Raw genomic sequence first — 26849 nt, 5'->3', positions numbered from 1 at the left:
TGCCAGGATACCCAGGGCTTATCCCTGCCATACCTTTTTTCCTTCTCTCTCTGCAAAGCACTTTTCAAAAAATGCATTGCTTACCTTACAATGTGGTTCAGTTAATGATGATGTAGGAAGGGGAGAAGCCAAAGGAAAAAGTCAAGGTCACCCACTGGTGTATTGAATGTGTATTTTAGCCGTAGCTTTTCAGAGGCCATGTTTCTAAACCTGAGCACTGACTCTGATAGTGAAAATGTCAAATCAGGTGGGAGGGAAAATGTGTTTGTGTGTAGGGGGGAGCACCATGGCAGAACAAACCAAAAAACCAAAACCATTGCTGTTGAGTCAATTCCGGCTCATAGCAACCCTGTAACGGAGGATATTTTTAGATTTCCAAAGATGTGGGTTGATGCTCTGCTCCTATTTGGTGTGCCCATGGCTGTTTATTGAAAGTGACTTGGTTTTAAAAGCTAAACCATGGTCATCTTTTTTTTTTTCTTTCCAAGCACCAAATATACTTAAATCCTGAAAATAAAATTAGTTTCCTTATTATTTAATATGTATATTATATTATTTTTACAGTTAAAACTATGAGCTTATTAACATGACACAGATATGATTGGCTAGACAGTTTAATAGCACAGTAATTTTATAGAAAATCTTGATAATTAGTGTCTGTCTTAGATATCTAGTGCTGCTATAATAGAAATACCACAAGTGGATGGCTTTAACAAAGAGAAATTTGCTTTCTTACAATCTGGTGGGCTAGAAGTCCAAATTCAGAGTGTCAGCTCCAGGGGAAGGCTTTCTCTGTCTGTAGGCTCTGAGCAAGGTCCTGGTCATCAATCTTTCCCTGGACTAGGAGCTTCTCTGGGCAGGAACCCTGGGTCCAAAGGATGCGCTCTGCTCCTGGCACTGCTTTCTTGGCGGTATGAGGCCCCCAAGTCTCTCTGCTCGCTTCTCTCTTTTGTATCTCGAAGAGATTGGCTTAAGACACTATCTCATTGTAGATCTCATTGATATAATTGCCACTAATCCATCTCATTACATCATAGTGATAGGATTTACAACACATAGAAAAATCACATCAGATGACAAGATGGTAGACAATCATACGATACTGGGAATCATGACCTAGCTAAGTTGACAGATATTCTGGGGTGGGGGCACGATTCAATCTATGATATTGTCTAAAAGACTAGTTTTTGAATATAAACCAACAGTATAGAAGTTAGTTACTGTTTTGCTTGAACTAAATAACTAAATAACATATTATGATGTCTTGCTATGTCTGCTAGCAGAACATTTGTCCTGTTGACCAAGGATGTGTTGGCCTATGATAATGGCGCTACATACTTATTATGACCATTTTCTAAATCACCCCCAGGCTTATGCTGATGCACACAAACACAAGTACACCTACATGTGGTAATGGTGGGGCTGCATCCTCTGGCTCAAGGCATGCTTTCAGAGAGGTAGCACAGAACAGGAGAAAGACGTATGGCTTTGGATCTGTGCCTCAGCCTTCTAATCCATAAAATGGATGTAATAACATCTTCTAGAAGAGTCGTCATGAAGATTAAATAAGTTAGGTAGTTCCCTAGCATCGTCCATCAGTAAATCTGTTCCCTTCTCATTCACCTGGTGGTGGCGCTGCTGCTGTTGCTATGATTTTCACTTTCCTTTTCTTTGGAGTACACAGTAAAATTGCGGCTAAACATGGCATTGTTGGACCCAACTCCTCCCAGAGTCTCTATTTGACTGGATTGTGATTGATTTATTAAACAAGAATTTCAGTGCTACTATAAGTTGTAATACTTGCCTACCACTAGAGAAAAGCATTGGAATAAATGAAGTTATAACTTTGGTTCTTTCCTTTCCCCACCACCCCTCCAACTTAAATGACAGTGTTGTTATTCTGAGATAGTAAGTTTCAGTGTGCTTGATATCAGAATGGTAACTATTTGGAGACTTTCGAAAGATGTTTTTGTTTCTTTAGGACATTTTCTGTTGTTCTTGTTTTGGACCTTTCAAAACCTAATGACCTGTGGCCTACCATGGAAAGTCTGTTGCACGTCACAAAAAGCCACGTAGATAAAGTGATAATGAAACTGGGAAAGACAAACTCTAAAGCAGCTTCTGAAATGAGACAGAAGATATGGAGTAATCTGCAGAAGGACCATCCAGTGAGTTGCTGTTGGGATTATTCCTGGAATCCTTAACCCCATACATACATAGTTAAAGAGAACACCATAAACAACTTCTTTCCATTCTTATGCATGACTTGAAATTCATTTGATGTAGATGAGCCTGTTCACTGGAAAATTACAGCAATTTAATAAAACCTCAGTAAGAGCAAAACAAAGAAAAAGATTTCTGTGTCTTCTTGCTAAGAAATCTGCTGTGATTGCTAAGGCGTATTACACCAATCAAAAGAAATAGAGTTTTAAAGTAGCAGTTTGATATTGATTTTATAATCTCTGTAAAATGTAGATGAAAAACCAGACTGTACCAAAGTGGCCTGGCAAAGACTAGAAGAAGCTACAAATTTAAGCAAGGAGTAGTTATAACAGCCTTCACCATCAGTCTGTAGTTTGCGTTGATCTAGTGTTGAGTGTCTATCACATATTGAGTATCTTGTGATCACCTGACAACTAATTAGATTATAAAGTTGCAATGGTGGTACCGTAAGTGCTTTCAAAACTGTATAAATGGCATGCTGAGAAAAGCATTGTGTAGTGCCCAGAGTTTACATCAGTGTGTCGTCTTACATCAGTGATATTGGAGCAAAACAAAGTTTTATGGTTCAAATTCATGCAGTAGAAATGCTGTTGCAATAAACAGTTAATACAAAATAGAAAAAAAAAAAAAAGGAAGATGACATGTTATATAAGAAAATAAAACGGCAGGACAAGAAAAGAGTAAATATAGTAATTTAGGGAATTGCTATTTCTAGTTTTATACTTTAGAATACATCTGAGGAAGTGAAAATCAAGTATTGGAACAAACTCTGTCAAGAAAACAAAGTCACCACTTATGATGAGACTGCAAATGATCTATTTTAGGAAGTAAATAGAAATTGCTGAGCATACAGCACTACACAATTATATTAAATTCCATGAACTATGTTTGTTAACAGGATCGTGAATTGATTGACCCATTTCCAATACCCCTGGTTATAATTGGAAGTAAATACGATATTTTTCAGGTAAGCCCTTGGCTCTTCCACTTATAGCTGAGTTTGTTGTACATACATGTCTATGCTTTATTGGGTAGGAATAAAAGTAATGATGAAATAAGAAAAATGACTCTGAAAGGGATAGGTCAAGGGGTCACACATCTTATAGATTTTGGAAAAGACAACATGTTTAAGAAAGAGAAAAAAAGTAAAGAATCGTAAAAACTGGTTAGATTGATGATGAGACGGAAGATTTAGAAGGACTCTTTAACCAGTCACAAGGGGACAGGACTTACTCCCCAAGTTTTAAATTGGAAAAAGTAGAAAATTAGCTTCCTCTTATCTTTGCTTGTCAGAAAATCCTTAGGGCATTCTACTTTATAAAATGCGTGCTTATATCTAAATTCTATTGAGCCAAGTGTTTAAACAAAGAAAAATCTGATAGCGGTAGCTGTAGAAAGCTGAAGCTATTGTTCAACTCTCCGTAGAAACAAATATCAAGGTAATAGAATAATGCTCCTCAGAGTATGTTTCAAAAAATAAGAAATAATCTATTTTTACATTTAATAATTTGCATTTTCTTGCTACAGATATTTAGTTCTTTCAATTAGTTTTCTTCTTTTTAATGACGTTTCTCCAGGATTTTGACTCTGAGAAGAGAAAGATAATATGCAAGACACTTCGATTCGTTGCACATTACTATGGAGCATCATTGATGGTTTGTACATTTCTTCTTCTTTGGACTTGAATGGACAACACAAAGTCTGGAAAGATTAGCAACTTGTTGCACAGATATGAATGTCAGTGCTTGTACTAATGCATGTTACTCTCTTCTTCCCTTTCCCATTTCTCAAAGACCATCTTACCAGTGTTTGATGTTGTATCTATAGATCAAACTCTTTACATTGGAGCAAAACTTCTAAATTGCTTGGATCCATGAACCCCAATTAATCTCTCTTAAAGAGATAAATTGGTTATTTATTTATTTGCTTGTTATTTATTTACTTTTTAATATCCCCTTAAGAATTAGAACCTACCGTAGACACATCTGAATTCCCTGAGGGACTGCATCACTGGACTGAGGGCTGTGGGGACCATGGTCTCAGGGAACATCTAGCTTAATTGGCATAACATAGCTGATTAAGCAAGTGTTCTACATTCTAATTTGGTGAGTGTCGTCTTGGGTCTTCAAAGGTTGTGAGCGGCCATATAAGATACTCTACTGGACTCACTCCGTCTAGAGCAAGGGAGAAACTAAAGACACAAGGGAAAGATTAGTCCAAAGGACTAATGGACCACAACTACCACAGCCTCCACCAGACTGAGTCCAATTTAACTAGATGGTGCCCAGCTGCCACCACCAACTGCTCTGACAGGGATCACAATAGAGGGTCCCGGACAGAGCTGGAGAAAAATGTAGAACAAAATTCTGACTCTTACACACATACACACAAAAGACCAGACTTACAGGTCTAACAAAGACTGAAGAAATTCCGAAAATACGGCCCCTGGACACTTTTATAGCTCAGTAGCGAAGTCACTCCTGAGGTTCACCCTTTAGGCAGGTATTAGACAGGCCCATAAAACAAAACAAGACTAAATGGGCACACCAGCCCAGGAGCAAGGACGAGAAGGCAGGAGGAGACAGGAAAGCTGGTAATGGGGAACCCAAGGTCAAGAAGGGAAGAGTGTTGACATGTCGTGGCATTGGCAACCAGTGTCACAAAACAAAATGTGTATTAATTGTTTAATGAAAAACATTTGCTCTATAAACCTTCTTCTCAAGTGCAATAAAAAAAGAAAAGAATTAGAATCTATTTTTCCTTAAAAGAAAAAATAAATTAACATATCTTTTTTTTTTTTTTTTTTAACTTAAAATGCTGTTTATTATAGAGATTAAAAGCATACTGCCTGGGTTCAAATCTCAGGGAAACCACTTTCTAGATATGTGATCTTCACCAGGCACTCTGTCTCACATATGCCTGTCTCCACAAGAGCAAAATGAATAAAAACCTTTCTCCAGAGGGTGATTGTGAGAGTTAAAAGAGAGAATACACGTGAGATGCTTAGCTCAGGACCTGGAACAAAGTAGTGCTATTATCTTTGCCTTCCACAGCTGGACGAAATTTTGTTCGATATCTTTTAACATGATAAAATATAGAAGAATTTTACTTTCTAAAAATACTTTCTTTCCATTTGACTGTTTCATGGTCTTCTTTTTTTTTTTTTCTCTCATGAATCAAAGAACTCAAAGGAACCTTGATATGGCCTAGCCCCCATCTTAATGGCTACAATATTATGGCTAAAAATATAAATACAATATATATTTAAAATTTCTTATACTCTTCAGAACATTCCAGATCTATTGCATCGTTATGTGTTTCCTTTAAAATCCTTAGCTTTCACGTTTGAACTGTATTGGCTTATGTATTACGCTGGCAAAGTACTTTGGGAAATGAGTCTTATTTACCGTTTCAGAAAGATATGGGGGATTTGAAATGAGTGACTTACCCAGAGTACGAAAGCAAAGACCATGGATCTTGCAGTTCCTCGTATGTGCCACTAGATAAGTCAACACATTAAATCCGGGTTCAGTTAGCTGTAGGTCTCTGACTTGACCTGAAGGAGGCTTAGTGGCACAGTGGTTAAGCATTCAGCTGCTAACCAAAAGGTCAGCAGTTTGAATGCACCAGCAGCTCCTTGAGAACCCTATAGGGCAGCTTTACTCTGTCCTATAGGGTCACCATGAGTCGGAATCGACTCAGCGGCAGTGGGTTTTTGAATGGGTTGCTAACCTAAAGGTTGGCAGTTCAAACCTAACCAGCTGCACCATGAAAGGAAGCCCTCATGATCTGTTTTCTGTAAAGATTATAGCTAAGAAAATCCTATGGAGCAATTCTACCCTGTAATACCTGGGGATGCCGTGAGTCAGAATTGACTCAACTGCAGCGGGTTTGGTTTTTGGTTAAGTTAGCTATGCTCTGTAAACACTGAAAATGAAGGCAATCTGTATCTGTTTTTAGGAACAGATCACACTTGATGGTCATGCAGAGCCCAGTCTGGTCTTATGGACACAAATTTAAATGAAGTCAGGTCAGCCCAGGCCACACAAGCCTGGGATTAACCATCATCCAGAAAACCAAGAAGTTATCAAAGGCCCCATTTTCCAATTTCACTTCCACTCTGACCTTACATTCCATTCAAGGGAGAAAGTTGGGTACTGCTCTGCAGGATTCTATGATGATCAGTAGGTCTTTTAAAATACTATATTATTACTATAATAGTTAATCTTATATAACTTAGTCAAGAATGCAGACTCAATATTATGAGCAATTTTTTTTTAATAAAGTTAATAAAAATAAAAACAGAACGACATCCCTAAGTAGGACCAGATTCAAAAGACAGCCGTCAGGATGGTAGGAGCTTTAAAATTATGACATATGAGAAGCAGTATAAAATCATCTTCTACCATTTAGAATGTGATAACTCTCCTTAAATATTTGAAGGTCTGCCCTATGAAACAGGGGTTAAATTTATTCTTTGCCCTCCTAGAGTCAAGAATGAGGAATCAATAGAGTGAGTTTAGCTCAGAATAAGAAAGAACTTTCTAACACTATCATGTTCTGAAAATGGAATTAGGTGCTTTAGGAAATAATGAACTTCTAGGCATTGAATTTGTTCAAGCAGAATCTCTGCAGCTGTTTGTGAAGGATGAGTTAGAAGATACTGATACAGTAAATGGAGGAATTGGGGTAGATAGCTTCTAATGTCCTCCCAGCTCTACAAGTCTGTGAAATACATTTGCAGTTTGGTTTTGTCCCTCTTCCATAAAGGGAACATAATAGAACGAAATTAAACAGAGCAGTTGTTTTTCTAATTTAATTAAAGTTTTCTATATTTTTTAATTAAAATATTGTCTCAGTAGAAGCATTAAAATTATTTCAATGCTTTGTAATAAATGTGTCAGATATTGTATATTTACCTGAGTGTTCCCCTTTGTACACTTCCCCTGGGAGCCTGTTCGTAATCCAGAATGACATTTATCTTTCGGAATTGTCATCAGAACCAGAAACTTGATTTTTTTGATTCATAATTATAATTCATTTCCACTCAAAGTTCTGTTTCACACTTTCATACATCTTAGTCATTCTGATTTTCTGATATGGTTCCGAGTGACTTTCGGTTATCTCCAAAAGTCATATCTAGTCTGAAAAGATTGATAAGGTAACCACATGTCCTGCTTAATTAATAACAGTACCCTTTCATTATCTAAAGTGTCCTGGATATGGTCACCGTAGTTGCGACCAATGAGAATCTTCAGTTGGTAGGTTCCAAAGGCAATTCTGTAGGGTTGCTTTGAGGTGGAATTGACTTAATGGCAAAGGGTTGTTCTTGTTTTTTAAAGGCAGTTCAAAAGAGAAGTTAATGTCATTTTAGTGAGTGTCGGTATCGTTGGACCAGATCTGCTACTTCCACATAAACTGCTTTGAAGGTGGTAACTTGCCCTTAGATATAAAAATTACTTGAAATGTGTTGCTCCTATTTTGTAACCCACCAGATTGCATTTTGAAAATTTTTCATTTAGACATAAGTGTATGTGTATGTATATTTATACACATACCCAAACACATAGAAATGTATTTACATATATAATTTTTTTAATTCCTTTGACAATGATTGGTGTAGTGGGGTTAAGTGCTACGGCTGCTAACCAAGAGGTCAGCAGTTCAAATCCGCCAGGCGCTCCTTGGAAACTCTGTGGTGCAGTTCTACTCTGTCCTATAGGGTTGCTATGAGTTGGAATCAACTCAACGGCAGTGGGTTTTTGGGGTTTTTTTGACAATGATTACAGTGCATAAGTGGGAGTAGATGAAATGATTACTGCATAAACTCAAGTCCCTATCATGTCATGTGTATGTAAAGTTTAAAGAGTTCAAAGAAATTTATCGAGATTTATTTCATTTTATTTATTCGGGTTTTTTTTTCTTTTTTTCTCTATTCAAACATAAGTATTTGTTAGGCAAATAAATAGTAATTCTCTCTGTAGTCTGTACATGTTCAAAGCCATATTTATTTTACTCGTTTCTGTGCTTGGAAAGCAGAACATATAATTTGTTCTCCTGATTTTTTTTTTTTTTCAAGTTTACCAGTAAATCAGAAGCTTTATTACTAAAAATACGTGGAGTCATCAACCAGTTGGCATTTGGCATTGACAAAGGGTAATGTTAAAATATATTTTTAAGTCTCTTTTTATTTTACTACTTTCTGCCAGTACGCCCCATCTGATTATCTTTCTCACCCATCTTTGTTTCCTAAATGGCAAAGTGCCCCAGATGGCTGTTCTTAAAGAAATAATTGCATATTCTCTCCTAATTCTTTTATTGCTTAAACGCTTCTCAAATTTTACAACTGAAATGCTATGTAATCTTTACTTTGAGGCCAAAAATAAAATAATGATACTGGTACACTTGTTTCCTTGATTTCTTTAACTTCTCCCATCCCTTTCATTTTAGCTTTTTCTCTGTTGTCACTTTCTTATGTTGATTTGAAATGGAATTGATAATTTTAGTATGTTTCTTAGCCTTGCTGCCTCTTCTTTGTTTTGTCTAAAGTAGTTTGAGCCTGTCACTTTTTTTTCCTATATAACGTTTATTCATGCTGTCTTTTAATTTTTGAAATCACTTAAATTGATAATCGTTCATTAATTGGGGCATTGCTCTTACCAGTGGCTAGAATGAAAACTTTGCTCTAGTATATTTACAATAGAGTGTGGCAGGGTGTGCGCTCACTAAATTCTTTTTCTTGTTATCCATCTAGCAAATCAATGTGTGTGGATCAGAATAAACCACTGTTTATCACAGCAGGATTGGATTCTTTAAGTCAAATAGGTTGGTGAACTTATTAAGATTGTTCAGTCTTTTTTTAATTGCTTATTGATTTTATCCTAGTCCATGTTCACTTGGTCTCCAACCTACCACCATTTCTAGTTTCATTATGGTTGCTGTTATTTCATATGTATGTATGTTGTATACACAGTATTGATACATCACATTCATATATTTGTGATGGAACGGATGTTGCCACAGGAGAGACTGATTTCTGATCTCTGCAACACTAAAAAAAACTGGATGCTTCCCCTTTCCCTCCCTAATTTCCAGGTACTCTTAAATTTTAGCTGCTTGGGTTTAGAAGAAACTAGAATGGTAGAGGAGTCAGGAGATTCAAAGCTATATATTAGAGGCAATGATCAAAAATATACGAGATTCAGGTGATGGAATAAACCAAAAGAACAAAGACGTACTAATTAGGTACGCCTTTATTTTTTTTTTTTATTATAAAAATAGCTCACCCCATCCAATGGAATGTATTTCATAAACTTAGACTCCATAGGTTCCTGAAACAAAAGGAACTTTAATAGTTTCTATGGTCAAATCTTTTATCTTCCCACAAGACCTACTTTTGTTGTGAAGATCCTTGTGCCTAGCAACTCTTTACATTCTGGGGGTGAAATAGCTTGGTTTTAACACTCTAGTGGGCAGCAGTTTTTGTTTTATTCCCCCACCTATTCATTATTCTACCAAGGTGACTCAAATTTGAATGTGAAGTTTTTAGAAATGAGACTATAGATTGAATTGGAATGAAAGGAATGGAGGTAGTTTTGCTTAATGAATGGTCATGAAACTTATTTCTTGTAATTACCATTAGCACCAACTTAATTTCAGTAGCAGTGACAATCACTGGGTGCACTGATAGATAATGCTGATTGAACTCATTTGCCCAGGTGAGTAGTTGGAGGTCAGAAAAAGACTGAGAGTTAATGAAGTAATAAAAAGCGTGCACTAGACCTCTTCAAAATTAAAACCAATTTGCTCTGTAAAAGCAAGAAGAGGATGAGAAGACAAGCTACAGACTGAAAGAAAATATTTTCAAACCACATATCTGACAAAGGACTAGTATCTAAAATATATAAAGAACTCAAGATTCAACAGTAAAAAAAAAAAAAGTTTAATTAGAAGGAAATGATATAAACAAGTATATCACTGAAGAGACCATAAAATGGCAAATAGGCATAGGCACATGAAAGATGTTTAACATCATTAGCCATCAGGGAAATATGAAGTAAAACCACGATGACTTATCACTACATACCTCTCAGAATAGCTAAAATTAAAAATAATAACACCAAATATTGGCAAGGATATGGAGAAACTGGGTCACTCATATGTTGCTGATGGGAATGTAAAATGGTACAGCCACTCTAGAAAAGTTTGACAGTTTCTTATAAAACTAAACATGTAACTATCATGACTCAGAAATTTCACTATTGGGCATTTATTCTAGAGAAATGAAAACTTGGTTCATGTAAAAAATCTGTATGCAAATGTTCATAGCAGCTTCATTTATAACAGCTAAAAACTGGAACCAGCCCACGTGTCCTTCAGCAGTTTTCCATCCCGTGGAATACTACTCAGCTATGAAAAGGAACAGATATCGATACATACAAGTTTGGATGAATCTATAGAAACTTAGGCTGAGTGAAAATGCCAATTACAAAAGGTTATATACTGTAAAATTCTATTTATATAAAATTTTTAAAACCTTATGAATTTTAGAAATGGAGGACAGTTAGTCGTTGCCTGGGGTTAGGAACAGGGCTGAGGGTAGGAAGTAGAGGAGGGGTGTGGAGGGAGATTGGGACATGAGGGATCCTTGTGGTGATGGAGATGGTCATTGTTTTGATTGGTGTGGATACATGAACCTACCCAGGTGATAAAATTCTATAGAACTTAATATACTCATACACAAATGAATAGAAGTACGACTCGAGAAACCTTAAAGTGGTAGATTGTATCAATGCGTTTCCCACAAAAAATGGTAAGGAGGCCCTGGAAGACCAACAGTGAGAGGGCCTTGGTGAGTAATATAGATGCTGGAAGAGAAAGATTGAAAAATCGTAGGTTATAGATTAAAACCCCACACATCTATCAGTTTATTGTGCTGTGGTGGCTTGCATGTTGCTGTGATGCTAGAATAGTATTTCAAATACCAGCGGGGCTACCTGTGCCAGACAGGTTTCAGCAGAGCTTTCAGATTAAGACAGGCTAGGAAGAAGGTTTAAAGTCAGGAAAGGTGTGTGCCAGGGTTGTATCCTTTCACTATACTTATTCAGTCTGTATGCTGAGCAAATAATCTGAGAAGCTGGACTGTATGAAGAAGAACGGAGCATCAGGATTGGAGGAAGACTCATTAACAACCTGCGTTATGCAGATGACACAACCTTGCTTGCCGAAAGTGAAGAGGACTTGAAGCACTTACTAATGAAGATCAAAGACCACACAGCCTTCAGTATGGATTGCACCTCAACATAAGGAAAACAAAAATCCTCACAACTGGACCAATGAGCAACATCATGATAAACGGAGAAAAGATTGAAGTTATCAAGGATTTCATTTTACTTGGATCCACAATCAACAGCCATGGAAGCAGCAGTCAAGAAATCAAAAGACGCATTGCACTGGGTAAATCTGCTGCAAAGGACCTCTTCAAAGTGTTGAAGAGCAAAGATGTCACCTTGAAGACTAAGGTGCGCCTGACCCAGGCCATGGTATTTTCAATCACATCATATGCATGTGAAAGCTGGACAATGAATAAGGAAGACCGAAGAAGAGTTGATGCCTTTGAATTGTGGTGTTGGCGAAGAATATTGAACATACCATGGACTGCCAAAAGAACAAACAAATCTGTCTTAGAAGAAGTGCGGCTAGAATGCTCCTTAGAGGCAAGGATGGCGAGACTGTGTCTTACATACTTTGGACATGTTCTCAGGAGGTACCAGTCCTTGGAGAAGGACATCATGCTTGGCAGAGTACAGGGTCAGTGGAAAAGAGGAAGACCCTCAACGAGGTGGATTGACACAGTGGCTGCAACAATGGGCTCAAGCATAACAACAATTGTGAGGATGGCGCAGGATCAGGCAGTGTTTCGTTCTGTTGTGCACAGGGTCGCTATGAGTTGGAACCGACTCGACGGCACCTAACAACAACAACAACAAGGATTGAGTTTGGTATGTATTTTTCAGGCCATTTTCTGTATGTTTACATGTATGTATATGTGGTATAGAAAAAACTGTTTTAATATAATGGTGTCATTCTGTACTTATCATTTTGAAATTTGCCCTCTTTACCCATTATACCTCATTAGCTTTTCCATATTAATGCTACACATAAGTCTGTTTGCTATTTTGTTTACTGCATAGTGTTACCAGTGTGGCTATGCCATAGTACTTTAGTTCACAGTTTCCCTATTGATGGATATCTTGATTATGGCCAATTTTTCACTAATACAAATGTTGGTTCAGTGGAACATCCTGAATAACACGTGTACAGGTGCTTCTAGAGTGAACACCAAGAAGTAGAATGTAGAATCGCTGCTTAATACTTGATAGAGTATTATCTTTTTTAGTATTTTAATAAAACCCATTGCCGTTGAGTCGATTCTGAATCACAGTGACCCTGTAAGACAGAGTAGAACTGCTCCAAGGGTTTCCAAGGAGCGACAGGTGAATTTGAACTGCCGACCTTTTGGTTAGCAGCTTAGCTCTTAACCACTGTTCCACCAAGGCTGTCAAATTACCCTCCAAAGTATCTGTTCCAATCTACACTGCAACTAGCAGCACTTCAGGATATCTGTTTCCTTACATCTCCATCACCACACGAGAATATCAAACTTCCCTATTTCTGCTGGGCAGCAGTTTTAGTGTGGAGAATGGGAATTACAGTTTACCCATTCTCCTCTTTGTCGTCTCTCCCTCCCATACTAGAATCTGCTCCAGTGGCATTGCTATGCTGATTTGTGGTAAGTTTTAATGGTGACTGTATTGGTGGCGTAGTGGTTAAGAGCTCAGCTGCTGACCAAAAGATCGGCAGTTCAAATCCACCAGCTGCTCCTTGGAAATTCTATGGGGCAGTTCTACTCTGTCCTATAGGGTTGCTATGAGTAGAAGCAACTGGATAGTGATGGGTATTAGGGAGAAGGAAAATGAGGGATCCAAGATTTATACTTTTATAATTGTCATCTGTTTTATTGTTAGTGGCTGTTATGTTTTAACGAATGGACTCATTTGGAATAAAACTTCCAATTTTAGGATCCCCTCCCGTTCCTGATAATGATATTGGAAAGCTTAATGCCCATTCACCAATGGAGCTGTGGAAAAAAGTGTATGAAAAGCTCTTTCCACCAAAGGTATATATTTCTCGTTCTTTTAAAACAAGAATTTTTAACACTATTCAACAGTTATTGGGAAGTTTTCCAAAGGGGCCTATTAAAATAGGTTTTTTTTTTTTTTAAATCTTGTGCTTAAAAATCAATTAAACAAACATTTGCTTAGGATCTATTGTGTACAAGGCAATGTGGGAGTTAAAAGATGAGTAAGACCCATTTATTGCTCACTTTGAAATAACGTTTTCTGGATGTTAGAGAAGGGAGAGACAATACCTGAAAACAGTGGGAGACAGGAAGGAGGACCTGGTGGAATTTGAAACAGGCTCCACAGTGGTGATGAAAGCTCAAAGGATCCTAGAGAGCCTTCCGTGCCAGGCTGAGGACCAGGGACTCTGTTTGTTAAGCAGATGGTAGAAAGGGAAGGTTTGGGGCCTGGGCACGAATTTATGGAGATTTGTAATTTCAGAGTATCCACACGCTAAAAGATATCAAAGACCCTGCACGAGACCCTCAGTATGCTGAAGCTGAAGTTGACGAGATGAGAATTCAGAAGGACCAGGTATTATCTGCAACAGCTACTTTATTACACCTTGAGTTTTATCACAGAAATAGCCTTGGAATTCCATAGATCTTTCTTAATTCATTTCCTTAGTTCTTTTTGTGGGGAGAGGGTGGCGGGGGGGGTGGTTAATTTTTAAAGTTATTGAAATCATACCTCTTCGCTATAGAAAAAAAAATTCTGATGTGCATAAAGAGGAAATTAAAAATCGCCCGTCACCCCACCACTCAGAGACGGTTTAACATTCACTGTGCTTCCTGGCCTTTCCAGTTGACTTTGTTAAAGATGGTAGTGATTCTTACCTTGCTGCTGCCTAGACACTTTCATAATATTCTTTTGTTTGTGGGGTTATCCAGAAGGTTTTATCATTAGGACACTGAGTTGTGCCTATACTTTTCTTGTATCAGAAAAATTATCTTGTCCAATTTCAGACCACCCAGTCTGAAAGCATACAGGTATAACTGATAGAATCCTGGATCTCTGAGGCAAGTGTGTAACGATGGAGACTTTGCCGTTCCACGTATGCCCAGATATCCCCATTTGAGACACACAAGTCTAACATAAGAATGCAAAAACTGGTAAATTTCTCACTACCCAAATACTTAAATTTTATCAGACCTCCTTCTAGTTTGATAAAATGAGATATCATACGAGTCTGACCTTGGTTCTACTCTGTCTGGTAAGGTCACTGTGAGTCGGAATTGATTCAGCAGCAGTGGTTTTTGGTTTGTTTTTTTTTTTTTATGTATAGTAAGCACTATCAATTGAAAGGAGCCCCAGGGCATCACAAATGGTTATGTGCTTGACTACTAACCGAAAAGTTGGAACCCACCCGGAAGCACCTCAGAAGAAAGGTCTGGCACCTGCTTTCAAAAGGCCTCACCTGTGAAAACCCTGTGGAGTGCAGTTCCACTCTACCACCTACGGGATGGCCATGAGTCAGAATCAGCTCAAAGCGAGCGAGTTTGAGTTTTTTTTTATATCCATTGAAAGACCTGACAACCTTTCAGTGGGGATGTGTAGAGCTGTGTAACGTGAACAGTCATATTGTTGTAAAATAACCTGAAGACAGCTCTCCACTGGGAACTGTGACCAGCATATTTTTTTTTCAGCATCAGCCTTTTGCCTTCAGTGGCTCTGTACTAGAATAAGTAAAGACTTAACCAAATTTTAGCTAAACATTTTATTTAAATAATCCAAAAGCCAAATGGTTACATGGCTGTAGAAGGCTTTTGAAAGATATACCATGAATATTTATAGGCTTCTGTAGCTGTAGCAAAGTGTCTCTTGTTGGAGAGACAGTAAAATCATCTCAGGTAACCCTTATCATGTGTACAGCTTGGCAAGAAGAGATTAGTTGGAAGCTATCCCTGAATTAATATTTATCTAGGGGTCAAAAATTAACTACCATTGTTGATAAGAGTATCTGTTTATATTGCATCATGGTCATTTTATTAGGTTCACATACACAAGTATTATTAAAGGACTAAAGTATTTCTGAGTATTATGAGTTTTCACATCCAAAATCTGTCTTGCCTGATTGACATAAAACCATAGGAATTTTGAGTGGAACTGGAAAGCAAACCCATTCGGTCCATATCATTCTTCAATCAACATTTATAGCTCACTACTGGGTTGTTAGGTGCTGTTGAGTCAGCCCCTGACCCTTGGCATCCCCGTACACAACCAGATCAGACTGTTGTGATTCCCAGGGGCTTCACTGGCTGATGCTCAGAAGTAGGTCATCAGGCCTTTCTTCCTCATCTGTCTTAGTCTAGAGGCTCCACTGACAGACAAGTGGTAGCTGCACTTGAGGTGCTTTGGCCAGAAATCGAGCCCAGGTCACTAACAGCTATGGTCCCTTGGCTAAGGGATTTTATTAACCTACCAGAAAAGTTACGATACCCTAAATTCGCCTCTAAATGGGTTTTGTTAGCGGTACCTCAGTGGATGAATTGCATCAATTTCAGGCTGTGTACATGGCACCTTAACAAAATTTTGTACTTTGTCTTTAAAGGTATTCTAATGGTTCCCAGTTGTTGCTCAGTTATTTAATTAATATACAAATTCAAAATTTTAATATCCATATTTTAAGATTTGCCTTTTATTTTGTGCTCTCCTGTAGTAGTAGTTTTAGGGTCATAACATGAAGCCGACTGAGGTATCTGGAAATTCTCTATGGGTTAATTTTGAAAGATTCTGCTGGATTTCTCTCTAATCATTTAAAAATACATTTTCATTTTTATTACAGGCAAGGTGGTCATTGCAAGTTTTATTAACACAGCCAGTAAGAGAATTCATCTGCATTAGTTGAAAAGCTAGCCAGTTGTCTGCAGCGCTTTCTGCACATTGCCGAACTGTCTTTTTCTTTAACTGTGATTATCGCTACATAACATTTTTTTCAATGAAACTAGCATTATCAACTTTAGATTTGATTAGACTGGACATTTGGAACAATAATAATATTCTTTTTTTTTTTAATTAATGATTTGGCTACTTTTAAATTTTAAATGTTTTGGAGTGCTCCATAATTACACGAAAGTGGGTCCTTGCTTAAAAAGCAGCCTGTAAATACTTAAAGAAGGTAATCGTGTGTGCTGTGTGTCTGCATACCTTTAACCCAAATAGTTACTTCTGAGTTGTGTGTCTCTTGGGAGGAGAGATGACTCCCTGTTTTATTAAAACACAGTGCAATCTCCTATCAGTGAAGGGCTGGCTTCGAGCCTGTCTGAGACCAGATGTGAGCCTTCTCTTTGCTCCCGCCCCACCCAAACTCCATTATTAGTGGCTTCAATAATTCCCTCAGGAATAAAACAGAAAACGAGCTTCAGGGCCTTTAAGCTTTGACAGTGAGATTGGAATATGTCACTTTAGGATACAGAGGCCAGCTCATGAGTTTCATTAAATTCCTCCAACACTTGAACTTCAAAAAAGCCCCAAGTACCATAGGTCATTAGGCAAGAAAGATTTGTCCTCCCCATGCCCCCAGAAGGAAACCCTGGTGGGGTAGTGGTTAAGTGCTACGGCTGCTAACCAAACGGTCAGCAGTTGGAATCCACCAGGCGCTCCTTGGAAACTCTATGGGGCAGTTCTACTCTGTCCTCTAGGGTCACTATGAGTCAGAATCGACTCGACGGCACTGGGTTTGTTTTTTTTTTGGTTATGCCCCAGAAAAGTTGCATTTAAACCACACTTCTTTTTTTTTTTCTATTACATACACTGAGGGAAGAGGGCAGTATCACAGTATTACATAATGTCTTATTTTAAATCCTTTGTAGCAAAATATTTCTTTTACAGTAGCAATCCAAAATCCCACGTGTCCCACAGATTCAGAGAGCTCCTTACCCTCTGTGAAATCCATCCCTCACAGATCTGAAGATCATTCTTTAGACCCGGTCATTGTTCCTGCAGACCAAGTTGCTTTCCCCATTGGCTCTCTTTTCTCTAATTTCACAATGTTCTCTCTTTTACCAGATGTCACACACACACAAAAAAACACAGGCACCAGAAAATACCTGATCAGTATTTACTGTTTTTTTTTGTTTTTTAACCTTCTAGTTTTAAAACGTTCCTGATTTTAAGGACATGTGTGTATAGAAAGCACTTGCTGGACCCTTCTACCTCTTTTCTATACTTCTACGGTCAAAGCAAAAAAAAAAAAAAGTTTGGGTAAACAGTTATCTTTAAGGGCTTCTGGGGCAACCACACATAAACTGCCACTATCTGTTTTGAATCCCTGATTTAAAAATCAAACTTGTTTATAATCTTTAGGCCTATAAGTCAATTAAACACACACACATGCATGCATGCTCACATACCTGCTTAGGGTAAAATGTTCTTACTATTCTTTATTAAATATGATGTTTTAAGCATTATAAGACTGTTCCTTAGTTCATTTATATTTGGAAATACTAGTGGTTTTTAGGAAGCCTGGGGGCGCAGTGGTTAAGAACTGCAGCTGCTAACCAAAAGGTTAACAGTTTGAATCCACCAGCTGCTCCTCAGAAACCCTATGGGGCAGGTCTACTCCATCCTATAGAGTTGCTGTGAGTCAGAATCCACTCAACAGCAAGAAGTTTGGGTTTTTTGGAGAGTGGTTTTAAGAATCAGATTGGAGGAGGCGGGGCCAAGATGGCAGAGTAGTCAGATGCTTCTGGTGGCCCCTCTTAAAACAAAGGACCCAAAAAACAAGTGACTTGATTATATATGACAATCTAAGAGCCCTGAACATCAAAGGCAAAGCTGAGGAATTGGACTGAGCAGCAGGGGAAGGACAGATGGTTCAGAAACACCGAGGAGTTGCCAGACCGGACCCAGCAGGAACCGGCACAACACAGGCCAGAACCACTGGCGCAAGCATGGTGAGGCAAGCAGTGGCATTCGGGACATGTTTTCCACACCGGGACAGACCGAGTGGCGGAGAGTTCACTCGTGCCTCCAGAGTCAGCGAAAAGTGGCCCCCTCAGCAAAAGGTAAGTACTTGTGTCTAATCTACCCTGTGTACCAAAAGACACCTCTTTGGAAAAATCTCTCTCCCATTTAACTGACCGCTTGCTGCTCTGCATCGGGTCCCAAGCCAGCTTCAGCGATAGCCACTTTCCCTGGGCTGGAAGTAGGACCTGTCACACGCCCTGAGCCATCTTCCCAGCCTTAGAGAAGGAACAAATTAACAGATGGGGACAAAAATAATCTGCCAGCTCCCCTAAGCCGTGAACTCAGGGCAGAAACAGCTTCTTTGCCTAGGCACAGGCGTAAGCAGTCCATGGACTTTGAATGCCTTTCACCCCTGCATAGACCTGTGTGGGCCAATTTCAACAGCGTAGGCCCTTATTAGCTCAGTACAACAGGGTATATACCTGAAGTCTAACTTCAACTGTTTCAGCTATATGGTGGAGAGGCAGGCTTGTGACATTGGACACTGCTCTGCCTATTAAGCAGGGTCCTCACCTACCCACATATCAGGGGTCTGGGGATTGGTGGCTTCACCCACACCACCTAGCCACCCTCAACAGGGATCCAAGGATAAGTGGTGCCTCCCAGTCCTTACAGCCAGCAGCATTGGGTGCCCATAGTCTGGCTGCAAAACCCACCCACCTAGGCACCCTAGGAATCAGGGACACACTTTCCTTACAGACACTCAGGGCAGTTGTCAGTCCCCTGCCTTGCCCAGTGGGTGACCCCTTAACTGCAGCCAGATACCTGTGCCTACACCAACCACCCCTGTTCGTCTGGGACTGTAGGTAAGAGCCTGCACCACACACTTGGTGACCGACTACCTGGACACCTGAGCTGAATCCATATGAGAAAAGTAAACAGACTCCTGGGCTCATATACCTAGTAACAGCTCTAACCACGTGGTGACAGGACGTTAGCGCTTCAGAGGTGCCAGTAATCAAACTAGATCACTCGAGCAGCCTATTTGGGAATATCAAAACAAAACAAGAAACTAGGACACAGTAAGCAAACATTAAATAAATAAATACAATAACTTACTGATGGCTCAAAGGCAACAGTCAATATCAAATCACATAAAGAGGCAGACCGTGATGGCTTCAGCAAGCTCTCAAAACAAAGAATCAAGAAATCTTCCAGATGAAGAGAACTTCCTGGAACTACCAGAGAGAGACTACAGAAGACTAATATCCAGAACTCTTCAAGAGATCAGGAAGGAGATCAGGCAAAACATAGAAGAAGCCAAGGAACGCACAGATATAGCATTAGAGGAACGTAAGAAAATTAGAGAAGAGCATAATGATAAATTTAATAGGCTGCAAGAATCCATAGAGAGACAGCAAACAGAAATTAAGAATTTCAGAATTAGACAACCTAATAGAAAGTCAGAAGAGCATAACTGAGGAAATGGAAGTCAGAATTAGTGAGATTGAAGATAAAGCACTTGACACCAATATATTTGAGGAAAAATCAGATAAAAGAATTAAAAAAAATTAAGAAACCCTAATAATTATGTGGGACTGTATCAAGAGAAATAACCTACGAGTGATTGGAGTACCAGAACAGGGTTGGGGGGATAACAGAAAATACAGAGAAAACTGTTAATGATCTGTGAGCAGAAAACTTGCCTGATATCTTGAAAGATGAGAAGGTATCTATCCAAGATGCTTATTGAACCCCACACAAGGTAGATCCCAAAGGACAGTCATCAAGATATATTATAATCAAACTTGCCAAAACCAAAAGATAGAGAATTTTGAGAGCAGCTAGGGATAAGCGAAAAGTCACCTACAAGGGAGAGTCAATAAGACAAAGCTCGGACTACTCAGCAGAAACCATGCAGGCAAGAAGGCAACAGGATGACATATATAAAGGCTTGAAGGAAAAAAAAACTGCCAGCCAAGAGTTATATATCCAGCAAAACTTGTCTCTCAAATATGAAGGTGAAACTAGGACATTTCCAGATAAACAGAAATTTAGGGAATTTGCAAAAACCAAACCAAAGAATCAGGGTGCAAAACCTTTCTTTGTTTTGCATTCACTTTGAATGGCTCCCCAAAACAGCTTGGAAGAATTGTGGTGTAAAGAAAACCCCTCCAACCTGCCATCCTTTTAAAGCATCATCATATTAGCTTGACTTCCCATGATAGAAACGTTAAAGAGCTAGTGGACTTGAGCTCTGAATCACATCAATCTAACCCATTACTGTCGAGTCAATTCCAACTCACAGTGACCCTACAGGACAGAGAAGAACTGCTCCACAGCATTTCCAAGGAGCAGCTGGTGGAGTCGAACTGCCGACCTTTTGGTTAGCAGCTAAGCTCTTAACCACTGAGCCAGTAGGGCTCCAAATCACACCAGTTATCCTTTATTCCCCCTCCAGCATGATCTGTGTGACTAGCCCCTTTTTCCTCTCCATTTGCTGTCTTCAGAAGGGAGATACGATTAGCATTAAGAGAATCTCAAAAGAAGGTCCTCACCTAAAAAAAAAAATAATTCATTAGTAAAAAATAATTCAAAATTTCCAGTTAAAGACAGAGTGCACAGTTACTAATTAATGTTTATGAGTTAACAAGCTTTGAAACCATAAGTGGTAGAAGACATGACCTGATTAACTTTATTAGAAAAATAAACCAAGCTATAAAGTTTACTTTGGAGTTATTACTATGACATTCTTCCAAAGTCTGTATACACTTTCAAAACTTTTAACATTTCAATTTTAATAACTTAGACTATAGGTGTGAAAGAGACAATCTGCAATTTTTCCAAAAATGGGAATGGAATTTTTTTTAACTACTATGAACTTCAGTTACATTACTGAAAGGGCATTAATTACCTTATCTTGCAAAGTAGCCACTTTTTGCTTATCTGAAATAATAATACACTTTGTACAGTGATACAGATATTGACTAACATGTAGGAGGCCAGGAAGCAGTATCCTTAGATTATCCTTTTCATATCAGTTATCTCAGTCAGAATTTCCACCCCTAGTCAAACTTACTTCTATTTTATGAATTGTAAAAATAACCTATATTCATTGCGAAATTTTATTTTACATATGGAAGTATACCAAACCAAACCCGTTGCCATCGAGTCGATTCCCATTTGTGGTGACCCTATAGGACAGAGTAGAACTGCCCCATAGGGCTTCCAAGGAGCACCAGGTGGATTCGAACTGCCATCCTTTTGGCTAGCAGCAGTAGATCTTAACCACTATGCTACCAGGGTCTCCTTTGAAGTATATAAAATAGAAAATGAAAGTGTCCTGACCTCTCCCCACCTAATTACTCTCTTCCTGTTGTATATATGACTGGCATTATTTTTGTTGGCTGCCTGGGAAGCCACGTGTGGATGAATGCTGACGCATTTCATCAGTCCTTACTGGAACCTCTAATCTAAGTCATTTCCAGCTGTGTGCTGAGAGACACAACGTTGCAGTGAATATCCTCCTATTCACATCCTTATGCACTTCTGTAGTATTTCTATATGATAAATCTCGAAAAGTAGAATCAGTGGGTCAAAGGATATGTACATTTTAGATATTGCTATTTTACAAACTTCAACCAGGTTTTTGACAAGAACAGGACAGCAAACAATTAAAAATAAGATGACTTTTAGGTGCTTGAAGTATGACAAATACTCTTTTATTAGCCGGAATACAATTCATAGGTACTATATAAAACCCAAACCCATTACCGTCGAATGGATTCCGACTCATAGCAACCCTATAGGACAGAGTAGAACTGCCCCATAGGGATTCCAAGGAGCAGCTGGTGGATTTGAACTGTCGACCTTTTGGTTAGCAGCCAAGCTCTTAACCACTACACCACCAGGGCTCGCTGTGAATCAGAATCAAGTCAACAACAACGAATTTGTGGTTTTTTGGATACAGTGTATAATTTTGTCTGAAAATTTAATACATTTATCTTTAAGTGCTGACCACACAGAGGACTGCATTTCTAGAAAATAAATCCTAAGCATAATCATTTGCAAAATAATTGTCAAGAAATTCTGAGAATGATAATCCTACAAAGTATACATTCTTATATCCAAAAATGCTAAGGTAGATTTAAAGTGTGTAATTTGTAAAGTTGATTTTTTTAAATAATCAATATTTTTTGTTTTAGGAACTTGAACAGTACAAAAGAAGTTCTGCCAAGTCTTGGAAACAAATTGAATTTGATTCTTGAACCTAATTATTGTGTATTTATTTCTTCTTTCCCAAATGCAAGTAAGGTTGTTTTATTAACTATCACGTAGTATGCGAAGAAGGTTAAGACGTGCAGTTAGTTAAAAAGAAATGCTGAGTTTCTTGTGCCGGTGCAACTCCCTGGATAATTCAGTCTTTTAAAAGGGAAACAATTGTGTAACTACATGAAAGAAAATTTTTTTAATAAGAGCATCTTCTCCTAACTACCTTTAACGTGCTTAAGTCATGTATACTCAGTTCAGTGTTTCTAAGTTTCTGCTTACAAGTTTTTTAGGAGTATGAAGGCAAGAGTATTTGCTGTTTTGAATGTAAGGTTAACTGTTCATATTAGCCACATCCTTTGGTAAGGGGTCTCAGCTGTGGCTGTCAGGAAACCTTAGAAGTGTTCATTTTCACAGGTTTATTCTAACACTGAGGCACAAGGAGCACCTGAAGTACTTAGTTAAAATGCACATTTCTGGGTCCCCACACCCAGAGATTCTGAATCAGCAGGTCTGGAATGGGACTCAATAATCTGCATTTTCAAGCGGTACACCCAGTGATCCTGACACACTGAAAGTACCACTTTTTGAAGAACGGGCAAATCCAAGGAGATATTCTGTCAAGAAGCAGGCCAAAACTTCCTGAGTTGGTGATTACATGGATCAGTCTCTAAGATAGCATACCTTAAAGAAGGCTTCCATTGCTATGGATACATTTGTGTACCTGCTAAATGTTGCCATCAAGTCGATTCCGACTCATAGCGACCCTGTAGGACAGAGTAGAACTGCCCCACAGGGTTTCCAAGGAGCACCTGGTGGATTCGAACTGCTGACCTTTTGGTTAGCAGCCATAACTCTTAACTGCTACGCCACCAGGGTTTCCTTTGTACCCACTAGCCAGTTCCATTTTGAGTAAGTGTAATTACTGTCACTAACCAGGAAAGTCATTGACTCTGTGTACTTCATTTTACATATAAGATATGTTAGAGTGTTGGTTTTAAATTTGACCAAGCAAAAATGTTTTAGTGTGAATTAACTAAAAATGTACTGCCATCTACTTTTGCAATTTTTGTGGGCTGTAACATTATATGTGCCTGGCAATTCCTGGTAGTTTTGTTTTCTTTTTTTTAATTTCCTGAAAAAAAAAAAGCATAATCTCATTGAAACATGTATGTTGGACACAAGACTATCACTTCATTGTTCAGTTATGATTTCTTACAGGGTTACATGTTAGTAAATCTAGGTAATGATGAAATGCATCATAGGGTTATTTTGTGATTGTATGTAAAAGTTCATATTATTATTAAAATGCACTATAAGAAGGCTATTTATGATCCATCTTTGTCAATTCTTAACCAGCAGCATGTTGATTAATAATAGTAATATTTCTCAAAATAATTTTTATTTTTCCAGCAATTTGAGCTTCCATAAAGATTATAGCCTAGGAAATACTATGAGGCAGTTTTACTCTGTCCTATGGCGTAAACCTTGGTGACATAGTGGTTAAGTGCTGTGGCTGCTAGGAAAAAAGGTCTGCAGTTCGAATCCACCAGGTGCTCCTTAGAAACCCTAGGGGGCAGTTCCACCCTGTCCCCTAGAGTCACTATGAGTTAGAATTGACTTGACGGCAGTGGGTTTGGTTTTAGGTTTATAGTGTTGCTGTGACTCAGAATCGACTCAAGGGCAATGGGTTTTGGGTTATGAACAACATAATCAAACTTAAATTAGCACTTACAGTCGCTTCCTCTTTTTTCCTCTTTCTTAGATAAGCATTACTTATGAGCAAACAAGTTAGATGCAGAGTGAACCAATAGCCCAAGCAAGGCCAAAGTGTCTTTGGGCCTCTCCCAACTGATAATGGTTAAGCACGGGGGCAGCCACAGGCCACACAGCCAAGTGGCTGAGATTAAACTAAAGAGAGCCAAAGCTGTTACCAGCCAGATTGCTAAAGATCAAAGAACCATACATAAAACTGTCAAAAAATAACATTAGTGGGAAAACCACCCACTACTTCCAGGGGATGAACTATCCAGCATCACTGCACTGTGAAGCACAGTTGGACATTTGCTGATGTTCTGTTTTAGTTGGAGCCAAGGAGAATGGTAAGGCAGCTGTTCTGATGACGTAGAGCATGAGTTGCAGAAGCAAGGTAGTCAGGGCCGGATGGCGCTCTTTATACACATGTGTAATACACAGAGAGCTGAAGAAGTGCCCCCATCATTAACTTTACTTGTTCAGTAGCTGAGTGCCTGCTGTAAGTACCGAGCATCGAATTATATGAGTGATACAAAGCTAACACCAATCTCAGGCCTAAGTAACATCACAGAAACAAATACCATATTTTATGCAAATGACATGTGCCTTCTACGTTTGTTTGCCAACCGCTCCCTCTCCCTACCCCGACAAGATATTTTCATAAACGTCATCATGCTGATTTTTTTTTTTTTTTTTGCTTTTTTTCCAGATAGCCACATCACTAGCTCCCTCACTTTCTTCAGGTGTTTACTTAAAGGCCACTTCTCAGTGGACTCTTCCTGAAAACTCTAAATGAAATTCCAACCCCCACCTCCTACTTTTCATATTTTTCCCCATTTTCTTTCTTTTTTTTAATTTTGAATTTTTTAACCTCGAAATAAAAATCAATAACATAATCATTGAGGCTAGTGATTTTCCTTGCTATTAATCATGTATTATTTGCATTGTGGCAATGTTATATCCACTGATTATATCTCTTTTAATCTGTAGTAGTTTATAATACAGTATAAATAAACATACACATAGCAAAAACAACCAGAGAAAAATTATAGACAACATAGATAAGTTCGGTATCATAGAGCAGTAACTATATGTTGTTGTTGTGAGTTGCCGTCAAGTCTATTCTGACTCATGGTGATGATGTGTTAATGAGTAGAACTACTTTAGATGAAGGTTTACAGAACAAACTAGCTTCTCATTAAACAACTAGTGCACAGACTGTTTTGTGACATTGGTTACCATATGCTAATTTAACATATTACTGTAAAAAAATTAGCGTAGGGCTTACAAAAATACCTGGTGGGCAGGGCAAGGGAGGGAACGGTTGGCAAACAAACATAGAAGGTGCACGTTATTTGTGTAAAAATACAATAAATATATATTAAAGAGCCTCACATTCATGTTGTTATGGATTGACTTGTGCCCCCTCAAAATATATGTTGGAATCCTAACCCTTATACTTGTGGATGTAATCCCATTTGGAAATAGGGTCTTCTTTGTAATGTTAATGAGGCCATATCAGTGTAGGGTGTGTCCTAAATCTTATAAGTTATAAGGAGCAGGACTGACACAGAGACAAAGAAGCACAAATGGGGGAAGAGAGATGCCACCTGAAGATTGCCAAGGAATGGAGGAATTTTGGAAGAGACAAGAACCTCCCCCCAGAGCCAAAGGACAAAGAGTCTTCCCCTCAAGGCAGTGCCTTGAATTTGGACTTCTGAACTGTGAGAAAATAAGTTTCTCTTCTTTAAAGTCACCCACTTGTGGTATGCCCATCTCAGCAGCACTAGCAGACTAAGACACAGGCTTTGAGGTGTAGTTATATTTAAAACATATAAGGAAGATATAAAGTGCAAAAAAAAAAAAAAAAGGAAACTTTAATAGAAATCCTGTGTAGCATCCCAGTACAGACAGCGCTACATGAAATCAGAAGATCCAGCTCTAGACCAGACTTGGCTTCGTTCAAGTAAGCATTTGGCTCTAATATGCCCCACACTCAGCTTCAAACAATCTAGTTTAGGAACCCCAAGAACACCAAGACCAATGAGTGGTATCTGATTAATGCGATGAAATGAGCCTTCATTAACTGTTTGCAGTGGCTGTGGTCCCAACACACTTGAGAACAGGGTTTTCAGCATGTTTCCAAGGATCCTCAGTCTTAGGAGTAGACAGGCACCCTGCCTGAGTGCTGGGGAGAAAGAGCGCCCTTTAAAGTGACAGTGAGCATTTCAGTCTCAGAAACACCATTGACTCGGTGGGAAGAAACAGCCTATTCCACAACAGCAATAGGAATTTTTATTATATAATTTGATTTCGTTACACATCACTGTCCATTTTTGACTTGAGACACCGATTGTCACATGTTGAAAGCCATTGTGTTTTCCTCAGATGGTATCGCTAACATTTAATAGCTTGAAGTCACGTGCTATGTCAATTCCCCAAATGTTTCCGAGCTAGACTGAAATTCATCTGCATATGAATAGTAGAAAATGTTTCCACTTACATTGTACA

The 26849-nt window shown here is 38.6% G+C and overlaps 1 protein-coding gene across 4 annotated transcripts in view; it reads left to right on the top strand.

Annotated features, from left to right (window-relative positions):
• The window catches only part of DYNC2LI1 (dynein cytoplasmic 2 light intermediate chain 1), a 47141-nt gene extending 21540 nt beyond the window's left edge, over positions 1 to 25601 (top strand). The window contains exons 6-14 of one of the 4 annotated variants that reach the window (XM_049870625.1): positions 1982 to 2168; positions 3122 to 3190; positions 3801 to 3878; positions 8303 to 8379; positions 8978 to 9048; positions 13305 to 13402; positions 13848 to 13940; positions 22520 to 22623; positions 25048 to 25601. In XM_049870625.1, the coding sequence (XP_049726582.1) occupies positions 1982 to 2168; positions 3122 to 3190; positions 3801 to 3878; positions 8303 to 8379; positions 8978 to 9048; positions 13305 to 13402; positions 13848 to 13940; positions 22520 to 22582 (736 nt within the window). In that variant the 3' untranslated portion in view covers positions 22583 to 22623; positions 25048 to 25601. The other 3 variants (XM_049870624.1, XM_049870623.1, XM_049870626.1) reach the window with 3 other exon arrangements.
• The last annotated feature ends 1248 nt before the right edge of the window (positions 25602 to 26849 follow it).

Source organism: Elephas maximus, chromosome 26 (assembly GCF_024166365.1).
Source record: "Elephas maximus indicus isolate mEleMax1 chromosome 26, mEleMax1 primary haplotype, whole genome shotgun sequence".
Classification (NCBI taxonomy): domain Eukaryota; kingdom Metazoa; phylum Chordata; class Mammalia; order Proboscidea; family Elephantidae; genus Elephas; species Elephas maximus.
This window is presented reverse-complemented; position numbering and strand designations above follow the sequence as displayed.